The 25,563-nt window shown below is 45.1% G+C and overlaps 1 protein-coding gene and 1 pseudogene across 1 annotated transcript in view; one reads left to right on the top strand and one right to left on the bottom strand.

Moving 5' to 3' along the window:
- Nucleotides 1-757: 757 nt before the first annotated feature.
- On the bottom strand, nt 758-851 carry LOC118592618 (annotated as a pseudogene).
- A 6,791-nt stretch (nt 852-7,642) lies between these two features.
- The window catches only part of Rab1a (RAB1A, member RAS oncogene family), a 25,533-nt gene continuing 7,612 nt past the window's right edge, over nt 7,643-25,563 (top strand). The window contains exons 1-3 of the mRNA XM_036201583.1: nt 7,643-7,885; nt 21,595-21,667; nt 24,461-24,556. Coding sequence (XP_036057476.1) covers nt 7,863-7,885; nt 21,595-21,667; nt 24,461-24,556 — 192 coding nt within the window. The 5' untranslated portion in view covers nt 7,643-7,862. The remainder of the gene's footprint in view (nt 7,886-21,594; nt 21,668-24,460; nt 24,557-25,563) is intronic.

The raw sequence follows: 25,563 nt of genomic DNA, 5'->3' as shown, positions 1-25,563 counted from the left end.
ATCTTTCAACTTCAATGCCCTTAGACTTTTTATCCCTATTATTTACTAGTCACAAATCAAATATTGTACCTTAGAGTTATTAAAATAAAACAACTTAATTTTGCAATCATTATGAGCTAGAAGAGGAAGGGCTTGCCTCTCCCCAAACGACATTTTTTTCAGACACATTTTTTATTTTAAAAATATATATATTTTATTTTATGTGAGGAGGTTTTGTCTATATGTATGTATATGTAACATGTCTGTGCCTGATGCCCACGGAGGTCAGAAGAAGGCATCTCGTCAGGCAGTGGTGGCGCATGTCTTTAATCCCAGCACTCAGGAGGCAGAGGCAGGTGGATCTCTGTGAGTTCAAGGCCAGCCTGGTCTACAGAGTGAGTTCCAGGACAGGCTCCAAAGCTACACAGAGAAACCCTGTTTTGAAAAACAAAATGAAGAAGGAGGAGGAGGAGGAAGAGGAGGAGAAGAAGGTGGCATCTGATCCCCTGGAACTGGAGTTATGAATGGTTGTGAACTACCTTGTGGGTGCTGGGAATCAAACCAGGTCCTCTGCAAGATGGATATGTGTTCTTAACCTGTGGGCCATCTCTGCAGCGGTGGCAGAAATAACTGAGCTGGTGGGGATGGGTACTATGGTATGCATGTACATATGTATATATAAGTATATGTAGGACTAATAACAGCATTATGTTCTGAATTGACATCAGCAACAGCTTTTCTAGGTTCTGCAGTTATCCGAGAAAAATTGTACAGACAAAAATATATGGAACGCTTCACAGATTTTTATGTCATCCTTGTGCAAAGACCTTGCTAATCTCTGTAATTTGAATTTATGTGCTGCCCAAAAGCAAGCCCGCCCATGACTTGAGCCTGATCCTCCTGAATCACCTCAGGTTTACAGGCTGGCTCTCAGCCTTTCTCACTGAGCTATCTATCCTACCATACTGAGGACTGAATTCAAAGGCCTCTCACAAGAGATTCCAGCACTCCACCCTCCACCACGGAGCTACATCCCCAGCCTGGGAGGACTCTCTGAAACCCAACTAGACATTGGGGATAAACTCTTGCTCTGGCTCCCAGCCCAGTTGGGTGCCTTGTTTTAACTTCTTTCCTGGCTTCAGACATGGAGATTGGAAGTTTGTTTTGAGGGTGGAGAGATGGCTCAGGTTAAGACCACTTGCTGCTCTTCCAGAGGACCCCTTTGATTCCTAGCACCCATGATCCACAGCTTATAGCTGTCAATAACTCCAGCTCCAGGGGTCCATCACCCTCTTCTGGCCTCTGTAGCACCTGCACACCTGAATCATATACTTACAAACACATACAGAAACTTAAAAAAGAAAATCATTAATAATAAAAAGTTTGCTTCTCCTCCAAATAAACCCAGATGAACAAACTCAGTTGGCCTTGGTAAATGAGCCAATCCTAGCTCTCCACAGTCTTCCCCAAGACCATATATTAGCTTTAAAGCCTTTCCTGCTTCATGCTTCCCGGCACGTGAGTTCGACGCCCAAGTCAGCTTTGTTCACCTTTGACAGACTTGCGTTTGGTCAGCTTTAAATTTTGGGGGAGGGGGTGGTGCGGGTGGGGGCGGGATTGAGCAGGGCCTTGCATATGCTAGTAAGAGTTTTCCCTCCCATTGAACCACATCTCTAGCGCCCAGGCTTTTTGCTTTTGTGCCGAATTCAGCTGATAGTTTCTAGTAGTCCAGGTATTCCGCAGCAGCCAGCTCTGAGTCGGACCTCAGAGCATATAGCACATAGCCTTCCTTCTCTGCTCCATTTCTTTCTGCTCTCGAACTTTCCTGGGGCCTTGCTTCCCTGTTGGCAGGTAAGCTAGGTGTTTCTGTTATCTTTTAGCAACTCCCTTCCCTCCAAACTCGGTCTGTCTTCCTTAGGAATGTCCCCTCCTTTTTGTTCCAGGCAGGTTGCCCTTTGACTGGACACACAAGCTCTTACCTTAAGGAATCGAATTACTTTTTAACAGTTCAACTGATCTTCCTACCTGTGGGCTCTGCACAGCTCCTGAGTGCTGAGCTCAAGAGCCTACATTCCTCCACTTGGCCTTGCTTGTTGCTGCCTACTGACTAGTCTAAACATTTTACAAGCACCTGGAGGCTCCCCATGATCTCACCTAAGCCCAGACGTCTCTCACATTAGCTCACAAAGAACCCGTGATCAGTAATCCTCAAATTGGTGTGCACATTCTGAGTTAAGTGGCTTCTCTCCAATTTCTGTTAATGTTCAAAACTTCAGTCTTTTATCCCCCTGACCTCGTTCATAAGAGTGACTTAGCTGAAAATCCTGCAACTGTTTACGTCTGCACCTTCTTCACTCACCTCTCACCATTCTCTAAACGCCTAATTTATATCTGGAATTTTCTCCTGTGGGGAAACCAGGCAATGCCCACCCCTGTCCCACCTCCAAGGTCCCAACGACAAACAGAAGTTGGATTCTGTTTACCGGACTGACTTCCTGAGCTTGGGTGAGTGGTTCCTGACAGGGGAGTAGCCGCAAAGCTGCACTGGGAAGTCTTCACCTAGCATGGATGATGGTTCCTCACTAGTCACATGGATGGAGCCCCTACCCTAGTCATCCCCAGCTTTTATACCTTAGACCCTCCCTGAGATCACCCAGGCCACCTGCCATTGCATAAAAGCAGCTGGAAAGTGTCTGCATACTTGGGCTAGAGTCACATGACCCTCTCCACCTACTCCTTCTATGAAGGAGTGTCAAGCAGTCAATGAGTCCAGCTGTGATGATCTTTTGCAAACAGGCAGAGCTGAACTCAGGGCAGCAATAGCTGCTGTTTGGCTTTGAAGTTAGTGCTATACAATATATATATAATAAATAAATTATGATCTTAATTAAGTAAATCTTGTTTTTGTCATGGTGGTGACAGTGTGTGTGTGTGTGTGTGTGTGTGTGTGTGTGTGTGTGTGTGTCCTATACACCTATAGCAGTCAGAGGCTAACTCTGAGAAGCCAGATCTTTCTTTCTTTCTTTCCACCTTAGGTTGGAAAATCAGGTTGTCAGGCTTTCAAGGCAAGTGCCTTTACCCATAAGCCATCTTGCTGGTCCTAATTTCTGTCTTTTGGATGTATAGGACTGTGAGTCTTTTGGGACTCAAACTCAAGAGACCTGGGTGTTGACAAGCATATACAGTTATGTAATTGGCCATCATCACAATGAAGATTCAGGATATTTCCATCAAATCAAAGAGACACATTCTTTGTGTGTCTTTCCAGACAATCCCTTCCTCCCATTCCTGGTTTTTCACAATCAGTGTACAGGTCACAGCCTTTAAATGTATTTTACACTTTCCCCTGTGGGACCTGTCTATATTCTCAGATCCTCCCAACTGAAGGGTAATCTCCACAAAGACAAAGAATTACCCTTGTTTCGTTCAACTTTGTATTGCTTAAGCTTAAGTTCCAAGTGCAGCTGGGCATGGCAGGGTGTGCTGGAAATCACAGCACAGGGAGACTGAGGCATGCATGGCAGGGTGTGCTGGAAATCACAGCACAGGGAGGCTGAGGCGGGAGGATCAGAGGAGTTCAAGCCATCCTCAAGTATAGAGTGACTTTGAGGCCAGCCTGGGCTACATGAGAATCTATCTCAAAACAGCAAAACAAACCTACCCCTTCCCCCAAACCCAGAACAAGTTCCACATACATTTATTAAGTGCTAGGTCGTGGATATCTGAAAAAGAGAGCGGGAAGGGGGGGAGGAAAGAAAAGAAAGAAGGGAAATAACAAAAGAAGGGAGGGGCTGGGGTCTCAGTGGGTAAGGTGCCTGCTACCAAGCCTGGTGTCCCAAGCTAAATCCCAGAACCCACCTGGTGAGATAGCCAAGTGGAAGTCCTGAAACTTGTTCTCTGCCCTCACCTGTGCCCTGACGTGTACCCATATACCCACACATCTGTACTCTCATGTGTGTGCCCTGATGTGTACCCTATACACCCACAAATCTGTGCCCCTATGTGTGTGTCCTGACATGTACTCCTATACACCTACACATCTGTGCCCCTATGTGTGTGCTCTGACATGTACCCCTATACACCTACACATCTGTGCCCCTATGTGTGTGCCCTGACATGTACCCCTATACACCTACACATCTGTACCCTCATGTGTGTGCCCTGACATGTACCCCTATACACCTACACATCTGTACTCTCATGTGTGTGCCCTGACATGTACCCCTATACACCTACACATCTGTAGCCCCTATGTGTGTGCCCTGACATGTACCCCTATACACCTACACATCTGTACTCTCATGTGTGTGCCCTGACATGTACTCCTGTACACCTATACATCTGTGCCCTCAAAAAGTACAGTGGAGAGTGACAGAGGAAGACCTTTGATCTCTACCTTTATATGGTCAAGCACAATCCCCACTGTGCACATATACACATGAGAGAGAGAGAGACAGAGACAGAGAGACAGAGAGACAGAGAGAGAGAGAGGAGAGAACGATAGAGAAAGATGCAGGGAGGGAGGGAGATTATTTTAAGATACATCTAAGAGCTGGGCATAGTGGTGCATGCCTTTGATCCCAGCACTTGGGAGGCAGAGGCAGGCAGATCTCTGTGAGTTTAAGGCCAGCTGATCTACAGAATGAGTTCCAGGCCAGCCAGAGCAACATAGTGAGACCCTGTCTGGGGATGGGGTGGAGAGAGAAAAAACATACATCTAAGTTTGGAAAGGAAGTATTTAATTATTATTTTATTTATTAATTTTGTTTTTGTTTATTTCCAGATAGGGTTTCTCTGTGTAAAAGCCCTGGCTGTCCTAGAACTTGCTCTGTAAGACCAGGCTGGCGTTGAACTCACAGAGATCCACCTGCCTCTGCCTCCCAAGTGCTGGGATTAAAGGGTTGCACCACCACTGTCCAGCTATTTTATTCTTGTATATGAGTATTTTGACTGCATGTCTGTATGTGTACACCACCTGCATGCAGTCCCTGAAGAGGCAAGGAGAAGGCATTGTATTGTGTGGGACTGGTTATAGATGGCTGTGAGCTACTATGTGGGTTCTGGGAACCGAACCTGGGTCTTCTACAGGAGCAGTAATTGTTCATAACCTCTGAACCATTTCTTCAGTCCCATGGGGAGGAATTTTAATATAAATAACACCTATGGTGCAGCAGGATACAGGAAGCTGGCACTCACCACTCCACAGTCATGACTGTTTCTAATCCACTTACATGTTGGAACATAGTGACTAAGACAGGAAGTTTTCTGTCCTCTACATACAGCAGGTACAGTTAAGCTTTAGGGTGTCAAGGAAGAATTGTGCTGTATAGTTCACACTGCTTTGTCTGTCACTTAGGTTGTATGTAAGTTACTAGAAGATAATTTGTTGGGAAATGAAATAGTTAATGAAAGAAAGCTGAGGAAATTAACCTCCAAGGATACAGACAGATAAAAATGGAGTTTGGACAGTAGTGTCTCAGAGAAATCAACATCCATTTTCTGCAGTGTTTTTTTCTTTTAGAGAGTCTGCTTTCTCCATTAACATTTAATGCTTGATCTTTTACTAAAATATAATCTATAAAACCCCAGCTTGGGCTGGAGAGATGGCTCATCCACTACACACTTTTTGTTCTTACTGGGGACTCATGTTGAATTCTCAGCACCCACATGCTGACTCACAACCATCTGTAACTCCAGTTTCAGGGTATCAAATGCCCTCTTTAGGCCTCTGAGGGCATGAGGCACACACATGGCATACATACACACATGAAAAACATTCATATACATAAAATTAAATGATAGATTATAGGGGGAGTTGAGACTGTCTAACTATGTGTAGCTCTGGCTATTCTGGAACTTATTATGTAGAACAGGCTGGCTTCAAACTTACTTGTCTGCCTCCCAAATCCTGCGATTAAAGGCATGATCTGCTATACTGGGATTAAATGGCAAATCTTTAAAAAAAAAACAACAACAACAACAACAACAAAAACCCAAAAACTTTTGCTTGAGAAATTGAGTTTGGTGACACTTCTGAATTTTTGTTTTGCAAAATGACAATGAGCAGGGAGTACTGTAGACTTCAGGGTCCAGGGCTATCTATACACATGTGATGCTTTATTTATTCATCTAGGGGCATTTTTGTGGTAACCAAGTTCATTTCAGCAGCTAACTGTAAAAGAACCTTTATGGGATGGTCATGATGGCGCACACGTTTCTTCCTATCGCTTAGGAGGCAGAGGAATTATTGAGTTCGAGGCCAGTCTGGTCTACAGAGAGTTCCAGGACAGCCAGGACTACACAGAGAAACCCTGTCTCAAAAAAAAAAAAAAAACCAATAACAATAAAAATAACACCCCCAAACCCAAAACCTATATATAGTCTGATGAGGTTGTCAATCAAGGGACATGAAGGAACTTAAGGGGGGTGTAAAGATGTACTGAGTATCTGGTTCGAAATGAGAACAGTCTCTTTTGCTCATTTTGGTGTCACGGAAATTTCAAGTAATTCTGCAGTCAGCCTCAGGAGATAATATTCTTGCTTAGAACAAGTTGGAAGATAAACTTTGGACAGTGTATTATACTATGCCCTTTGTAATAAATAACCCAAGATAATGTGTTAAAGTTTAGTCGAGATTTAAATTCCTGAGCTGATTAAAGTTAAGACCATAAGGTCTAAAATATGTATTAATATTAGTTCTGGAGTCCGTAGTGAAGAATTGCATGACTTAAAAAAAAAATCTCTTTATTACTGCCCGATTTTGAAGAGAGAATTAAGTTCTAACTAATAAAACAAACAAACAGCAACAACAACAGCAAAACAAGACAAAACAAAACCCTCAACAATTCAACTTTAAGTCTAGGCCTCAAGTAGGCAGACTGGTTTAGGCTGACTCTAGCCTGTCTCAACCACACAATGCGGAGCCTCTGAAGGTTGGGAGGTCACGATGGAGGTGCAGTTTCAGAAAGATAAATCTGGCTGTGTGTGCGTGCAGTGGACAGGGGCAGAAAAGAAGCAGGGTCCATTTGCAGCTACTGGAGTAAAATGGTTAAAAAAATCAGAAAAGAACAGGAGGGGTCGGGCTAATGGGAAAGCGCCGGGTCTACAGAGGCGGCTTGACTTTCCCTCCGTCCTTAGAGCTGTCCGGAGGCTGGGGTGGCGATGGCCCCTGGGGTCGTGCCGGAGCAGAGTGCGCCCAGTTGTCCTCACACTTCCCTTCCAGTCCCGATGGCCTTCCCCACTCTGTCCCGGCGTCCCCAGGAACCCCCACCCCCTCGGCTGCGGCACGCCCTCCGCCGGGTTCCTTCCCCTCCCCTTCCCGTGGGGCGCTGACTCGCCCAGCTGCCACGTCTCACTGATGACATCAACACAGTCGGCTCGGCCTTAGCCAATCCGCTAGGGGGAGTCCGAGCGAAGTCCTAGCCAGCAAGCCAGCGGGGAGGGGAGCAGGAAGGGCGGGGTGTGGGGGTGAGGGAATCGGGACGGGGGGCGGGCGACAAGCTCGCAGATGCGCATGCGTGCCGGGCGCGGGGCCTTGTGGGAAGCTGAGTGCAAGCTGTCCTCGGCCCCGTCAGGTTGCCCAGCGCGCGGTGTGCTCACGACTCTGTTTCCCGGCATGCCGCGCGACGCGGCCGCCCTCTGGGTCGCGACAGGCCCCTTGGCCTAGGCTTCCCTAGTTCCTGGTTCGCCGGCGGCCATTTTGGGTGGAAGCGATCACTGAGTGGCGGCGGCTGCTGATTGTGTTCTAAGGGTCGGAGTGGGGTCGACGTTTGCTCTACCGGAACCGCTTAGCTCATTCGCTCCCTTCCATTACCCGTGGCGCGGAGAGTCGGGGCGGCGGCTGCGTCAGCAAGGGCGGTGGCGGCGGCGGCAGCTGCAGTGACATGTCCAGCATGAATCCCGAATAGTGAGTGCAGGAGAGCCGGGGCTGGCCGGGGTGAGGGCGTCCGGCCGGGGGTGAAGGCCGCCGGGAGGTTCGCTGCGCCGCAGTGGGAAGGTCGGCCGGGCGAGCGAGGCGGAGCGGCCCGAGGGCCCCATTGTCTGACGGCCGAGGGCCGCGGCGGGGAGGGGTCGGGCCTCCGGGGCCGGGGCCGGGGAGCGGCGGGGAGCTGTGTGCCGCGGCCGGGCGTTGGGGACTCGGCCTCGGACGGCGGCCAGGAGGGGCGCGTCTCCGGGAGCATGACGGCCGGAGGAGGGCTTGTTTTTAAGGGAGGTAGGTGGGAGAGCTGTTAGAGGGCACTGTCAGACCCTGCGCCGGCGCTGCGGAGCTGTCAGCCTCGGCAGCCAGGAAACGGCTTTGCTTGTAAGTCCTGAGCTTGTTAGAGCCCCTCTCCCCGTCAGGTTTCAGGTAATGTGGAGGCTTCTCGGGACTGCGTGGGCTCGGGGGAGTGGGGAGATGGTGAGAAGCTATCGACAATGTTTAGCTTTTCGGCCTTTCTGCTGGGAGAGTTCTTTAAGAACTGCGAGCCATGGCCCTTCTAAAATCCTAGGCATTGGTGAATTTTTTTTGTTTTAGAGGACACCTAAGTCTCCAAGTCACCTTTTGTCTTCAGTAGGTCAACAATAACAACAACAACAAAAAACTGAACTAAAATAAAAAAAAAATGCCTTCCTAAACTACCAATTTTAAGTGGAGTTTGCTGACAAATTGGAAAGGAAACGGATGGGACCTTTGACAGAGCTCTAGGTTTTAGATTACCTAGTTGAAAGCCTGTAGATAGGGAATGAGGTTCCAGGACGTGTCATGAAAAGTTAATGCATTCCTTTTTCTTGCTCACTCAAGAAGTCGCTATAGCAAATGTGACACACCTGGCGCCTTTCATGGGAACTGGTGATCTCTTTCCTGGGGTAGACTTTGTTGGGCCCTCTGGAAGGGCACCTGGAATCCTCCTATGGTTTCGATATATGAAAGTCAGTAACTTGAAGAGATGTCATTCTTATTTCTCTTTAGTGTCAGAAATCTTTAAGGGAGAAGGGTGTGTGTGTATGTATACACACACACACACACATACACATATATGTGTGTGTGTGTGTGTGTATATATATATTTTTTTTTTTTTGGTAAGAGAAGTCAGTATTGCCTTAAAAGCAGGATTCGTTTGTTGCTTTAGTCAGTTCCCGGCTGAGTGTTTCCCCATGAAAGGCAGCCATCAGCTTAGCCGACTTGTCATGTGTCTGTCACATGGCTCTTGCAAAATGCATTCTAAGTTCAAGTTTTGAAAGACTGTGGTTTAGTGCTGAGATGTTCTTTTTCATCTGTGCTAAGCAGAAGCCATCGTGTCTTGGTAGCATTCTACCCTTTAATTTTATTGTGTGTGTAATGCGTGTGACCAGGAGCACAGATGCCACAGGACTTGTGTGAAAGGTCAGGGGACAACTTTTGGGAGTTGGTTCGACCTTCCATTGTGGCTTCTGGAGCTTGAACTCCGACAAGCACTCTAACCAGAGAGCCATCTCACTGGCTTTTGTACTTCTTTAAGAGGTCGGGAGCAGTTCATATAGGGACAGACTTGCTGTGTTGGCAGCCCCTCCAGTCACGAGCTCTGCAGGACGAAATTGGTTTAGTTGAGCAAAGTTGAATTGGGGTTCTTTAGTTAGTTTTCCTGGCAACAGTAAAGAACATGAATTTGCTAGATTACAGAGGTTTGTAAACCTGTACTATTTGAGGAGTTTCCTATATGTTACATATATGCTTAAGTATTATTATTATTATTTGTGTGTGTGTGTGTGTGTGTGTGTGTGTGGTTAGAGCAGTGGTTCTCAACCTTCCTAATGCTGTGACCCTTTAATACAATTCCTCATGTTTTGGTGACCCCCGAGCCATAAAATTTTTGTTGCCTTTTCATAACTGTACTACTGTTGTGAGTGGTGGGGTCACAACCTACAAATTGAGAACCACTGGGTTAGAACCATCCCCTGCAGCCAGAGTTACAAGCAGTTGTGAGCGCTGATGTGGGTGCTGGGAATTGAACTCAAGTGTTCTGCAAGAACAATACATGATCTTAACAAACACTTCTCAATCTCTCCAGCCTTGTTACTTATATATTTTTTAATATTATAAGAAGATTTTTAAGATTAACTAGATGACAGAAATTTGATGTTACTCAGACTTTTAATTTGTTCTTTTTGTAAAGGAGTTTAAAAAAACAAACATTTTTATTACCTATTAAAATAGTAGTGTGGCTCATGAGTGTGTAAATACTTGGACAGCTAGCCAGAGCATGTTGTAGGTGATGCAAATCATTTTTAAGTAAGCATTTCAGTTGTGCCAGGACTTAGGAGGGTAAGCCTTAACCTCAAGGGGCCTGTAATATAATATACAAAATAGATTTTATACATGTCAGATACTAGTAGATACAGCTGCATGGATCAGAGCAGTAGAATTTCAGGGGGGAGTCACTTGTGGGTGGCTGCTTTGGAAGACTGTTGCAGAAGAAACATGTAAGAAAATGACCTGTGCACCAGCAAGACAGCTCAGCTGCCGCCTTGATGATGACCCCTGGACCTACATGTTCTCTGGTCTCCACATGTGCCCCCGCAATAATCTAAATACATATTATAAAGAAGAGAGAATTGTTGGCACAGGCGTGAGCCAGGGAGACTTTTCAAGAGGGAGAAGGAAGAGGAACGGCTGGTAAATGGCAAGGCAATAAGGTTTTTTTTTTTAAAATTAATTTATTTATTATGTATACAGAAGAGGGCACCAGATCTCATTACAGATGGTTGTGAGCCACCATGTGGTTGCTGGGAATTGAACTCAGGACCTCTGGAAGAACAGTCGTGCTCTTAACCTCTGAGCCATCTCTCCAGCCCCCGGCAATAAGTTGTTTTAATCCCTTTCTTAGTTAGACACACTTTGATTATGGTGTAGTCCTGGCTACCCTGAGATACACTGTAGATGAGGTTGGCCTTGTGCCTGCTCCAGTCCTCCTGTCTCTGCCTCCTAGGCGCTGAGTTACAGATTGGAGTCACCACGCTCTGCATGGACAGTCATTTCTTCAGTCTTTGTTTTGAGGTCTCAAGTCGGCCAATATCTGGCCTGTATTTGCTTTTTAGATTGTATAATAAAATAATCCAGGTGTTTGGGGGAAGGATGAGAGGTAATGATAGATATTTTATTAGTGAATTTCACAAGTGCAACCAATATACCAATACTGATTAAGTTATAATCTGTCTGTTTCATTGTGCCCTGTGTGTGTGTGTGTGTGTGTGTGTGTGTGTGTGTGTGTTTATGTGTTTATGACCTGACTAAAAATCAATTTACTAGGCTGGTTTGGGAGAAAGGAGCGCCTATTATCTTTAAGATAGGAACTAAGGGTAATGATTGAGTCACGTGGATTTCAGCTACAAACAAAACCACTGAAAGTGTGATCCTACCGTGGAACAGTAGATGGAAATGGTCAAAGTTTCTTTTTTTCTGGAGATCTGAAGAAAGGTTTGACGTTATTACACTTATTTGTGTATGGAGAGGAACACAGGGATGCTACCGGGCACGTGTGGAGGTCAGAGCAACTTTCAGGAATCAGTTCTCCCCTACCTTGTGGGTCTTGTGGATCGAACTGTTGTTAGTTTTGGCTGTAAACACCGAGCTATGGCCAAGATTTGATTTTCAGAGCTAGTAGTGAAGCAGGCAGTGATTATTCCAACATACTGATTGGAAATACTAAACAGTCCCAGGGGTGGAGGGGTCTGTACTCTGAGCACTTGAGGCAGAGGCAGGAGGGTCACTGAAGGTTCTAGGCCTCCCTGGCCTACATGAATGAATTCTAGACGATCTAGGACTACATAATCTATGAGCTTCATTTTTATTTTGAGACAGGGTCTCAAAGCTCACCTTATAACTGAGGATGACCTTCAGCTTCTAATCCTTCTAACACTGCCTGCTGAATGCAAAGGCACAAGGTGCTGAGAACCCAGGCATGCTGCCTAGCGGAGTTCTGTTACTAGCCTTGAACTAATTGTGTGCATGAAGGCATATATGTGTGAGTGTTGGGTCTATGTGCACATGTGTGTGCATGCATTTGGTTGCCAAAAGTCAGCCTTGGGTTTCATTCCTTGGGAGCTGTCTGTCCACTTTGTTTGTTTTAGCCTGATTTTATGTGTGTTTGCTTGAGTGTGTTTGTACCATGTGCATGGTGCATGCAGTGACCTCACAGGTCAGAAGAAGCTGTCTGCGTTACAGATGGTCTTCTTAACCACTGAGCCACCTCTCCAGTCCCGATTTATTTTTTTCTTTTGGAGACAAGATTTCTTTTTCTTCTTCTTTTTCTTTTCTTTTTTTTTTTTTTTGTATGTGGAGCTGAGGATCGAACCCAGGGCCTTGCACTTGCTAGGCAAGCGCTCTACTACTGAGCTAAGTCCCCAACCCTGAGACAAGGTTTCTTACTGGACCTGGGGTTCACAGAAATTGGCTAGGTTGGCTGGCCAGCCAGCCCGCCCCAAGGATCTTCCTAGCTCTGCTTCCCTGGTGCTGAGATTACAAGTGTGCTCAGCACGCCAGATTTAGAATTTTGTTTTTTTGGTGAGTCATGCTTGTCAGATAAGCATTTTACCAATGAAGCATCTCCCAGCCATCAAACTTTAAACATTTTTAATAAATTACATTTGTGTGTTTGTGTGTGTGTGTGTGTGTGTGTGTGTGTGTGTGTGAGAGAGAGAGAGAGAGAGAGAGAGAGAGAGAGCGAGCGAGCGGTGTGGGGGACAGCCTTGTGAGAGTAAGTTCTCTCCTTCGACCACCGTGTGAGTGCCAGGGATTGAACTCAAGTCATCAGGCTTGCTTGATTATTCAAGTGACAAAATAGCAAAGTTTGGTGGCTCATGAATGTAATCCCAGCCATTGAGAGGTGGAGGTAGGAGGACTGCCTGAAGTTTGAGGCCAACCTGGGCTATATAAGGCTTTGTTTGAAAAAGCTAAACCAAACCAAACTTCACTGTAGATGGGGGTGCTTAAATTCCTGATCTTGCAGTTACTGTTTCCCAGATATGGAGATTCCAAGTGAGCAGCAGCAGCTCTCTTGGCCTCTGCAGGGCGGCTGTGCAGTGATGCTTCTCTCTTGCTTTCTTCACTTTCAGAGAGTCTCCAGGCTCTCTGAACATGTCAACAGTCCTCTGCTTTCCTCTGATGGTCAGGGCTGTTTCCAGTAAGTGCCCCCTTCCAATGTAAGTGTTGGAAAATAAAAGCTAGGTCATCAGTTGTCTGGCCGACAGGATACTAATACCAAGTTTTGCTTTTGTGTAGTTTGTCATTAAAATTTTTGTTTTTATTGTTGTGTGTGTTGCTGGTAATCAAATCCAGGGCTTGGCACATGTCAGGCAGAAGTCCTCCGTCACTCTGTATTCCAACCATTCTAGAGAAATTGGAGGAAGGAAAGTAATTGGTTCTCTTACTGTGTGGAGTATTATTTTTTCAGCATCTCCAGAATCAACTCTAATTATCAGTTAGAAGGTAGCTGTGTAGAATCTTCACAAAATGGTCAGGTTTGCAAATCCCAGTACCTAGGAAGTGGAAGCAGGAGCCCAGGAGTGCGAGGCCAGGCTTGGCTCCAGGGCAGCCTGGTGGACAGACTTGCTGCAGAGAAAGGGTAGAAGGGAGGGAGAGAGAGGGGCCGTAGAACAGCAGCACAAAGCTGGTGCCTTACATGAGCTATGGTAGATTTCACTTAGCTTTTGATACACTCTCTCAATTTTCCTTTCAAGTTTTTGTAAGAGACACTGGCAGATTGCCCCCCCTCCCCCCTTAAGAGGAAGGGAGTGGTCACCCTATTCCTGTTTTTCTGTAGAAGGTGGGGCTAAAATTGCTGCTTGATATCTAGAATATGACTAAAATTTTTAAAATTAGTATTTTATGTTTATGGATGTTTTTCCTTCATGTATGTCTGTGTACCTAGTGCATGCCTGGTGCCGGAGGAAGCCCCAAGAGGGATTTCAATTCCCTGGAACTGGAGTTAACAGGAACTGAACCTGGATCCTCTGGAACATTGCGCAGCCAATGCTCTTAACTGCTGGCTATCTCTCCAGCCCCCTAGACTATACTTGAAGGAAGGAAACTGAAGTCTTATTTTTCGTTGCAATCAGCCCAGATTGTGTTAGTTTGGGAGTAGGCCACAAGCAAAACAGTAGTGGCAGCAAAGCAAACCCGGAGGCCCGAGGCCAGAGGACTGGTTTTTTTGTTTGTTTGTTTGTTTGTTTGTTTGTTTTTCGAGACAGGGTTTCTCTGTGTAGTTTTGTGCCTTTCCTGGATCTCGCTCTGTAGACCAGGCTGGCCTCAAACTCACAGAGATCCACCTGCCTCTGCTTCCCAAGTGCTGGGTTTAAAGGCGTGCCACCACCGCCCAGCGCCATTACACTCCTGGACTCAGAGCAGCCGTGCTCACTTGCACAAGACCTTCCCAAGATGAAACCATGGATGTTGTGGATTAGGGAGGGGCTGCTCTCCAGCATAGCCTTCCCTGAGCGTCTACAGGCAGCTAATGGTTGCTGGGGGAGGGAGATACATTTTCTCAGTGGTGTAGCCACAAGTAAGGTGCCCTGGCTCCTGTGAATAACCCTAAAGAAATTCCTTGCCACCTCCCACCCGCCCTCCATGAATGTAGAAGAGGAGTTGCATGAAAAGGAAAGGGATCAGGGATGCTTGAGAGTAGGATGTGAGTGTGACCAGAATACACACATGAAGGAGTGCTGTGCTAAAGTCCAGGATGTGTAGTTAATGTGTGCTAACAGTAGTTTAGAAAGAGCCTGCCTCAGTTCCACAGACCTCGTGTCAGATTTGTGTCCAGAGTTTCTTGTAAAGAAAACAACGATTTGGTTAGACTGGCTGGCGAGATGCCGCAGCGATCCTCCTGTCTGTCCCCCTGTGCCATCTTGTGCTATGCCCATCTGGTTTGTTTGTTTTTGTTTTTTCAAGACAGGGTTTCTCTGTGTAGCCCTGGCTGTCCTGGAACTCGCTCTATAGAACAGTTTGGCCTTGAACTCAGAGATCTGTCTGCCTCCTGAGTGCTGGGACTAAAGGTTTGCATCACCATCACCTGGCTAGTTTGTGTGTGTGTGTGTTTCGTTTTTTTTTTTTTTTTTTTGAGACAGGGTTTCTCTGTGTAGTTTTGGTGCCTGTCCTGGATCTGGCTCTGTAGCCCAGGCTGGCCTCGAACTCACAAAGATCTGCCTGGCTCTGCCTCCCGAGTGCTGGGATTAAAGGTGTGCAGCAGCAGCAGCAGCAGCAGCAGCACCACCACCACCACCACCACCCACCACCACCACCACCACTGCTCGGCTTTTGCTACCCGCCCCCAGCTGAGGACTAAACCTAGGGCCTTGCCCTTGCTAGGCAAGTGCTCTACCACTGAGCTAAATCCCCAACCCCTGGCTTGTTTTTAAAACTGAAAAATAATTTTCTTTTTCATAAAATATATTCTGATCATTCATTTCCCTTCCTCCCAACTCTTCTCAGGTCTTTCCTCTGTCCCCACCACCCAACTCCATCTCCTTTCTTTCTCTCTTTAAAAACAAACCAAGAAACCCTCTCTGTCTTTCTGCCCAACCCAAACCAACTCATATAAAAAAAAGACCAATAAGACAGAGAATACCCAAACAGAGCACTTTGAGACAAAAAAATCCACAAAAATACCATTGGGTTGGTTTTGTGTTTGTGCCCAGCATTTTCTGTGAGTGCTGGGAATCTGAACTCAGCTTCTCATGTTTGCACAGCAGGCACCTTGCTGACTGACTGAGCCATCTCCCCAGCCCCTTAGTGCTTGTCGGTACAAGTTTTCTGTGCTAGGCAAACAGTGTACTGATGAGCAGTAGCCCCATCCTGAGAATTTCTGGCTGCTCCGCAGCTAAGAGTGTTTACTGCTCTTGCAGAGGACTTGTTTGGTTCCCAGCACCCACATGGCAGCACATAACGCCTGGAGCCCCAGCCCCTCCCCTCAGATACCCTTAAATGCTTGATTCTCCAGCCTTAGCTTCCTGGGTGCTGGATTATAGCTGGGTGTTACTATACCTAACTTGGATTTAGCTCTCTTTACATTTTAAAAAGCATTTTATTTTATGTGTGTGGGTGTTTTGCTAGCATGTATGTATGTGCACCACGTGCTTGCCTGGGGCTTGTACAGGCCAGAAGAGGGTATCTGATATCTTGGAACTGGAATTACAGATGGTGTGAACTGCAATGTAGATTTTTTTTGTTTGTTTGTTTTTGGTCGGAGCTGAGGACCGAACCCAGGGCCTTGCTCTTGCCTAGCAAAAACAAAAACAAAAACAAAGCAAAACAAACAAACAAAAAACCAGAGCAAAACAAAACAACAAAAAAACTGCAATGTAGATGCTTGAAATTGAACCCTGGTTCTTTGGAAGAGCTACTAGTTTCTTTTTAACTGCTGAGCCATCTCTCCTGAAATGATGTTTTCTTTATTTTTTCATTTTTATGTATAGCTCTGGTGCACACCTTTAATCCAAGTGTTCAGGAGGCTGAGGCAGGTAGATCTCTGTGAGTTTGAGGCCAGACAGAGCAAGTTCCAGGACAGGCTCCAAAAGCTACACAGAAAAACAAACAAACAAACAAAAAATTATACCTCTGGCTGTCCTGGAAGCCTTTTTTTTTTTTTTTTTTTTAAGGATCTCTGTCATTTTACTGGTTTCTTCCTCATTAGTTTTTCTTTAAACTTTCTTTGGTCCAGTTTTGTTTGTTTGTTTGTTTTGTCTTGTCTTGTCTTTCGGGACAGATTTCTCTGTGTGGCCTTGCCTTTCCTGGAACTTGCTCTGTAGACCAGGCTAGCCTCAAACTCACAGAGATCTGCCTGCCTCTGCCTCCCAAGTCCTGGGATTAAAGGCATGTACCACCACTGCCTGACTAATCCCTTTTTTTTAAAAAAATAAAATTTGGGGGCTGGAGAAATGGCTCAGTGGTTAAGGGCACTGGCTGCTAAGAGGTCCTGAGTTCAATTCTCAGCAACCACATGGTGGCTCACAATCATCTATAATGATATCTGGTGCCCCCTTCTGGCCTGCAGGCAGAACACTGTGTACATAATAAATAAACCTTTAAAAAATAAAAATAAGTAAAATTTGAACTAAATTTAGATTTACTAAACAGTTGGAAAAATAGTGTACAGAATTCCAGAATTCATTCAGCTTTCTTGAATATTAACTCCTTGAATTCATGACACATTTCTCTCATTAAAACATTGGGCCAGGAATTGTAGTGCAGCACTCTGGGGACGGAGGCAGGCCGATCTCTGAGGTCCAGGCCTTTCAGGGCCACAATGCAAGATCCTGTCTTTAGACAGACGACAACAGATCAGCTCCCTCTTTATTCTACTTGATTAAGGGTTCCACTAATGTCCTTGTTCTGGTCTAGGATCCAGACCAGATTCCCATGCTGTGTTTATAGCGTTTGGGTTCCCTTCATTCGCTGAGGTCTCTCCTTTCTCGTAGTCTTGGCACTCGTGTTGGCTTTTGTGTTTTTGAGACAGGATCTTACTATGTAGCCCTTGCTGATCTGGAGCTCATTGTGTAGACCAGGTTGCCCTGCCTCTCAAGTGCGGGAATTACAAGTATAATTAATTTATCTAGTTAATTCATTATTAGATTAGGGTTATAGATTTGGGGAAAATGCCAGAGAAACCACAGAAGTCAGTGGTCTATTCATTGCATTATATCAGAAGGCATATGATCTCAATGTGATATTTTACTCATCATTCTGGTGATTTATTGCTGGAACATTGTTGCTGGATTTATAACTGGCTATTCTGGTGGTGGCTTTATTTTGGGAGAATTACTAGTCCCTTCTAACACTAGTGCCCTTCTGAAGTTACCCTTTCCTTCTTTCTCTACTTTATTAGACACTAACCACCAGATTTAATGTACCCCCATACTCAAGGGCAAGATGGACTTAAAACAGTTACTGGGCTGGACGGTGGTCGTGCACACCTTTAATCCCAGCACTCGGGAGGCAGAGGCAGGCGGATCTCTGTGGGTTCGAGGCCAGCCTGGGGTACAGAGTGAGTTCCAGGAAAAGTGCCAAAGCTCCACAGAGAAACCCTGTCTCGAAAAACCAACAAAACAAAACAAACTCCATCCAGTAACTTTTTTGTTTGTTTGTTTTTCGAGACGGTTTCTGTGTAGCTTTGGAGCCTGTCCTGGACTAGCTCTGTAGACCAGGCTGGCCTCGAACTTACAGAGATCCACCTGCCTCTGCCTCCCGAGTGCTGGGATTATAGGCGTGTGCCACCACTGCCCGGCGGATGGAGTATTTTTGAAGCACCAATGTAATGCCAGGTGTGGTGCATGGCTATAACCCCAACACTTGCAGGGTGATCAAAAGTTCTTGGGTAGCCTTTGCTACTTGTTGAATCAGATGAGACCCTGTTTCATAGAAGTTCCTCCCAAACAACAACAAAACCCACCAATGCAATAAATACTTGGGGGGATGTAATTTGAGACCACACAAATACATTATTTTTCTCTTTAAGTTCTACCTACTAATTTTAACTTCATCTATAGTTTTTCCTCATTTAGTGATCTACTTATTTTCTGTTTTTCTTCTATATACACATGGAAAGACAATAAATCTGAGTTATTTCTCTAATTTATTTACTGAACCATTTCTGCCAGAATTTGTATATTTATTATTTGAGTTATAATTCAAAATGTGGCTGTGTATACTGTCTTTGTCTTTGAGAGAGCCCTAAGTCATCTTGTGCCCCCCCTTCTCCCTCCTTTTTAGCCAGAGTAAAGATGGTTGTAAATTTTCTCATTCATCGCCACTGTTTTGCTAGTAAAGCTGATGGCTTAGGAGCCAGACTCTTTCATAATACCTCCATTTTGGTTGCCTGGCTGATTGGTTGGTTTTTGTTTTGTTGTGGTTAGACGACAGGGTCTCCAAGGTAACCCAAGCTGGCCTTGAACTGGTGGCAGTCTTGCTACCTCAGCTTCCAGAGAGCAGGATTATAGGCAGGCACCACCCTTAGCTTCTGTAATGATTTTGAATTACTTGAAACTCTGTGCTCAAAAATAACATTTGCAAAACTTTAGAATATGTTAAATGATATTTTTAAAAGTTGACTCAATTTTTAAAAATAATTTATTTTTATTTTATGTGCATTGGTGTTTTCCCTACATGATGTCTGTGTGAGGGTGTTGGAGCTCCTCGAATTGTAGTTACAGACAGTTGTGAGCTGCCATGTGGGTTCTGGGACTTGAACCCAGGTCCTTTGGAAAAGCAGCCCATGCTCTTAACTGCCGAGCTCTTTTTCCAGTCCGACTCTTAATTTCTTGATGCTATAGCCAGAAACACAGTCGGGGTGTTTGTGTGTCCTGTTCTTGTGATTGTGCTGAAATGAGTCGGGGTAGTTAACCCTTAGTGCAGCGGCACCTCAGGCATGACCGTGGCCCAGTGGGACTGTATGGTAAGAGGGCTCTGTACAGCTGGTGGAGGTGTGCTTCTTCAGAGGTCTCAGATGGAAAGCTTAGATAGATTACTAAATTTCAACAACTTGTTTGTCTTTTTCTTTTGTAAAAGGCCTGGCCATGAAACTTAAGGGTCTGGCATGTGACTGGCAATGCTCTGTTGTTGAGCTGTACATACCCAGCCCTCCTTTACTGATGAAAAACATCTTATTAATGACTTTTATGTATATGAGTGTTTTGCTTGTGTGTATGCCTGTGCACCATGTGCATGCCCAGTGCCCTGGAGTCCAGAAGAGAGCGTCAGATCCCCTGGGCCTGGAGTTACAGATGGTTGGGAGCTGCCATGTGGATGCTGGGAACTTCACCTGAGGTCCCACCCAGTTCTCTTAACCACGGAGCATCTCCAGCCCTGATTTTTTTTTTTTTTTTTTTTTTTAAATCTTCCTGCCTCCACTTCCCAAGTGCAGGAATTAGAGACATGTGCAACTATGTACGATATGCTGGGGATTGAACACAGGACCGTCATGTGTGCTGGACCTTTGTTCTGCCATCTGAACTGTAACGCCCCTGGTCCTGGTTTAGTTTTTATTTTAGAAAATTTTTATTTCCTTCTTTGGCTTCTGTTTTTCTGCTGACTAACAAGTTGGATTTTTTAAAAAATTATTTTGCTCAGATACATTTAGGAATAAGTCTACTGTGCTAACTTGATAAAACAAAAAAAGGTGTTTAAGTAATACCACTCTGCAGATAGAGATAGGTAACAGTTTGAATAACCACAAAAATAATTGTGTCTAAAAGTTGTGTGTCTTGCTTACATTGAAATTATACTTTCTATAATAAAATTTTAATGTTAATAGATTAGTAGATATTTGTTTCTGAAATTAAATCACAAATCTAGAAATCAGTTTTACGTTCTAAAATATATATATGTAAAGTCTTGTTGGAGGGGCTCCTTTTGAAAGTGCTTAGATAATGGAATTATGAAGGACTGAGAGATTCCTTTGGGAGACAGATAATCTGTTTTCTTCAGGTCATTGAAGACATCATGTAGTGATGGTTTCTGAGTTAGTCATAGCAGTGGTGTTACTGGAATCAGAATCAGAGCCTGTGCCCTGGATTGCCCCAACAAGCCAGGTTCAGCCATTCATTTTGGTAATCTAGTTAATTGGGACAGAGAGATCCAGCAACACCTTATGATGCCTGTGGAACATGTGATGCAGTGCCCTGAGAGGCCAGAAGAGGGCATCAGATCTCCTGGGACTGAATGAGTACTGGTGGTTGTGAGCGGCTTGGGAGTGAGTGTTGAGAATCAAACCCGGGTCCTCTGCCCGAGAAGCTAGTGTTCACCTTTGAGCCATCTTTCCAGCCCACAATGCTTTTTTGTTATTTATTTATTTATCTATCTATCTATTTATTTATTTTGGTTTCTCGAGACAGGGTTTCTCTGTGTAGCTTTGCGCCTTTCCTGGAACTCACTTGGTAGCCCCAGGCTGGCCTCAAACTCACAGAGATCTGCCTGCCTCTGCCTCCCAGTGCTGGGATTAAAGGCGTGCACCACCACTGCCCGGCATTGCTTTTTTGTTTTTTAAAAAGAGGAATGGTAGATCTAGATTCTAGGGAAAGATCATAGAAATGATTTCACTAGAGGATTGCTCTGCACCATGAATGATTTGGTCTTTGAATTTGAAGGAGAGGCTCTTGTTTTGTTGAGAGAGGGGTCATGTATTCCATGTCAGCTTTATTACGTTATGAGCTGAGTCTGGCCTTAAATTCAAGATTTTCCTGCCCCACCTCTCAAGAGTTTGCTGAGACTACAGGCATGGGGCACTAAGCCAGAAGAGGCTAATTTTACTGGGTGGAGCATAGCCTTCCCTAGTCTCATGGGGTGGAGGACTGGGGTTTAGTTAGTGTAAGTCTCCGCAGCCCCTCAGAATAGGAATCACGCGTTTCCTGTCACTGTCTCCTTGGAAGAGAAGTTCACTCCTGAGAGATCTGGGGTGGCACTGCCTACCCTCCTTGAGTGGTGATTCACACCTGTTCAGCTGTGTCCCAAGGGCTGCTGGTGGGTCTGGTTGTGGCTTCTGCTAAGCCCCACACAGACCCTGTCAGGAGCTGTAGTCTTCATTTGAGCTATTTGTTATTGCTCTGCTTTCCTGTAGAACTTAACAGTACAACATGCTTTTTATTAATGTGATTTTCCTTCTCTTTTTGCAGTGATTATTTATTCAAGTTACTTCTGATTGGAGATTCTGGGGTTGGAAAGTCTTGCCTCCTCCTTAGGTTTGCAGTAAGTTGAAATTAAAATATTTTTTACAATTAATGGTGAACTTAATTGTACAATTAGTGCAATATGTTTTCTAGGTAGACAAAAATTAAACGATTTTACGTAGAATGATTTAATTCTTTCAGAATTTATGCATTGAAAGGCTCCCAAACCCTACTTCCAATGGTGTCTTGGACTGTTAAATGTTTTTTGTTTGTTTGGTTTTTTTTTTTGTTTTTTTGAGACAGGGTTTCTCTGTAGCTTTGGAGCCTGTCCTGAACTAGCTCTGTAGACCAGGCTGGCCTCAAACTAAGAGATCCACCTGCCTCTGCCTCCCAAGTGCTGGGATTATGGGTGTGCGCCACCACTGCCGGCCAAATAAATGTTCTTAAGAGAAGTTCATGGGAAAGCTGGGTGTGGTAGTGTATGCCTGTCATCTCTCCACTTGGGAAGAGGTGAAAGAGGGGCACTTTGGGCTTGAAGTCAGCCAGCCCAAAAAAAACAAGTAAGAAAAAAGGAAGGGAGGGAGGGAGGGAGGGAGGGAGGAGGAAGGAAGGGAGGAAGGAAGGAAGGAAGGAAGGAAGGAAGGAAGGAAAGCCGAGAGAGAAATTCAGTGAAGTGGTGAGGTGTGCTGGTGAAGCCAGTGTCTACACCTGTTGTAGAACTCTGACTGATCCTGACGGAGGTGGAGAGATAATGTGGGCTACGTGGCCTTATTGACAGTGGCATGAAAAGAAATCCTGAGCCACGTTTTAATAGCATGGAGAGAAACATCAGCTGCAGAGTTTGTGGTGTCAGGTATGCTGATGGTCACACGTGCATTCTGGAACTCAGATTAAGCTCTACAGTTCTGGTAACTTACTTCTCTATAGTTTTTTGTTTTAACTTTAATTGAAATTTGGAAAAGATCTTTACATTTAGTTCCTCATGTCACAAGCCCCTTGGGGCTGGTGGCCACCACATTGGCTGTCACAGATGGTTGAGTTTGTCAGTGCTGCTCTCAGATCCCCTTGGACGAAGCTGGGTCTGGCTTTGTTGGCAGAGAACTTCCTAGATGTTGCTGTGCAGTTCAGGGATGGTTAGTGTCCATTTTGGTGTTTTTTCTTTGAACACAGTGACTTGTTTTATGTGTTTGTGTGCATGGGGCAGGCAGGTGTGAAGGTCAGAGGACAATGTACATGACTGGTTCCCACCTTTCGCCATGGACGTCCCAGGGGCTGGACTCAAGTCTTCAGGCACTTTTATTCTCTGAGCCCATGAGTTCGTTAGTTCTTTTCCTTTTCCTTTTCTTTTTTTTGGTTTTTTGAGACAGAGTTTCTCTGTAGTCCTGGCTGTCCTAGAACTCACTCTGTAAACCAAACTGGCCTCTCGAACTCACAGAGATCTGCCTGCCTCCACCTCCCCAGTGCTGGATTAAAGGTTGAGTTCTTTCTTTTGAGCTAGAGCCTTACTATGTATCTTTGGCTGGCCATAATTCCCTAGACCAAGTTGGCCTAAATTTTCAGTGATCTTTCTACTTCAGCCTCCTAAGTACTGGGATTACTGGCCCTTACCAAAAAAGAGAAACAGTGGGTTAAAAAATTGACAAGCAACATGATGATTAAGGGGAATGGTCATGCATTTTTATAATGACCCCCAAATGGAAACTACCTAATTCTTTCATAAAAAATATCAATGGGATTTTATTCAGCTGCAAAGAAAGAATGTAGGTAAAAAAAAAGAAGAAGTAGGGCTGGTGAAATGAGTCAGCAGGTACAAACGCCTGCCGCTGCCAAGTCTTCCAGAGATTGTCCTGGGATCTCTACGTGCACGTACTGTGTCCGTCCACATGAATACACTCAAAAAAATTTTTAAGACGGTCTCAGTCTCAATGTGTACTCTTACTGAACTCTCTATTGTAGACCAGTCTGGTCTTGAATTTACAGGGATCTGCCTATCCCGGCCTCCTGAGTGCTGGGATTAAAAGTGTGTGCCACCATGCCCAACTATTAAAGTGATACACACACACACACACACACACACACACACACACACACACACACATTTAAATAATATTAATCTGAGTAAAGTGGGGCCTGCCTAATCCCAGCATTCCAAAGTCTGAAGTAGGATGCTCATGTCTGAGGCCAGCCAGAGCTACATAGCAAGACCCTGTCCAGGAAAAGAATTAAGTGCTCATATATGCTCCAGTGTGGATAAGCATTGAAAACAGGACTTTATTCTGTGACTGTTCCCATAGGCAAAGCTCCAGGGAGAGTGGATAGGTTGATGGTTGCCGTGGTCTGAGGGAGAAGACGAGGCAGAAAATGCAAAGAAGTACAGAGTTCAATTGGGGGTGGGACAGCCTGGGATTAAGTCACGGCCACAGTTGTGCAACTCCGTACGTTTACTAAGAACCACTGAGTCGTACACTGAACGAGGGATTTTCATGTCTATTACGTGTCAATAAAAACTCAATCAGGATGTGAAACAGACTGGGATACATCCCCAAGAGGAGAGTGAAGTGAGCATTGTTCTGTGGTCTGGATTGGGTTTGAGGAGCAAGAGCTTGACTGATTGGCAGTTAGCAAAGTGCATGTATCTGAGTCGGGAGCTCTGACAGTTACAGATTCTTTCTGACATATGCGTACAAAAAACATAAAGAACACTTGGAAAACATCCCAAGGAAAAAAGAAACATTTTTGCTTTAGAATACAAAGCATGATGGAGTCAGATGTTAAAAACTTGGTTCATGAACTTTGGCTGTAATGCACGTAAACTGTAACATTTTCTCTGTTGGACATTGCCTTCATTAGCTCTTCATTAACTCTCCCTCAGGATGACACGTACACAGAAAGCTACATCAGCACGATCGGTGTGGATTTCAAGATCCGGACTATAGAGTTAGACGGGAAAACAATCAAGCTTCAGATAGTAAGTGCTCTTGGGGATTGTGGGTAAATGTACAGTGCATTTATGTATGTTTAGTACACTGACGAAGTTGAACATGAAGTTTAAGAGCCATGCATTGATGATAGTGTCAGACCAAAAGGCATTTCCCAGATTTACTTTTCTCATTGAAATGCCTTCCTTCTTCCTCTTTTTTTTTTTTACTTATTTTTATTTTATGTGCATTGCAGTTTTGCCTGCATGTGTATCTTGTGTGATGATGTCAGACTAGACCTGGAGTTACAGATGGTTGTGAGCTTCTGTGTGGGTGCTGAGATTGAACCCGGGTCCTCTGGAAGAGCAGCCAGTGCTCCTAACTGCTGGGCCGTCTCCACAGCCCCTCCTCCTTCCTCTTGCTTGTCACCTATGTGGAGGATTGAACCACAGGCCTCCTATATGCTGCGGCTGCGCTGGTAGCATGGAGCTCTACCCCTGGGCCCTCCTCCAGCGCTAGTCACATCTTCGCTGTCTTTTACTTGCTGAGCGCTGTGCATGTTGGAAGGAACCTAGGCGAGGCTCTTCTTTGCACAGGCATTAAAATAAAGACCATAGATTCCAAGTCTGTAGAACCACAGAATTTTATTGGAAGGAAACAGTTTTTCTAATATTCTTGTTTTACTCTCAGATAATGGATGCTGAGAGAAAAAATGATTTGCCTAAAGTTACTGACAGCACCAAGCGATCTATAGCTCTCCATCTTTAATATGTGTCTTCGTGTTATCTTAACTACCTTATCTATCTTTCACCCCACCTCCAGTTAAATGTTTCTCTCTTTAGTATGGTTCTGGGTACTGCCAGCTTCTCTGTGATCTTAAAAAGATAGCTCCATCAAGCCTGGTGGCCTAAGTTCCATCCCCAGGACCTGGATAGTGGTAGGAAAAACCAATTCCTGCAGGTTGTCCTCTGACTTCCATGTGTGTGCCATGGCAAGGGTGTCCTCAGTGTGAGTATCATCATGCACACGCACGCAGACAAAGGGGGGGAGAGGAAGA

Source organism: Onychomys torridus, chromosome 10 (assembly GCF_903995425.1).
Source record: "Onychomys torridus chromosome 10, mOncTor1.1, whole genome shotgun sequence".
Lineage (NCBI taxonomy): Eukaryota > Metazoa > Chordata > Mammalia > Rodentia > Cricetidae > Onychomys > Onychomys torridus.
Note: the sequence above shows the minus strand (reverse complement) of the source record. Positions and strands in the feature narration are given on the sequence as shown.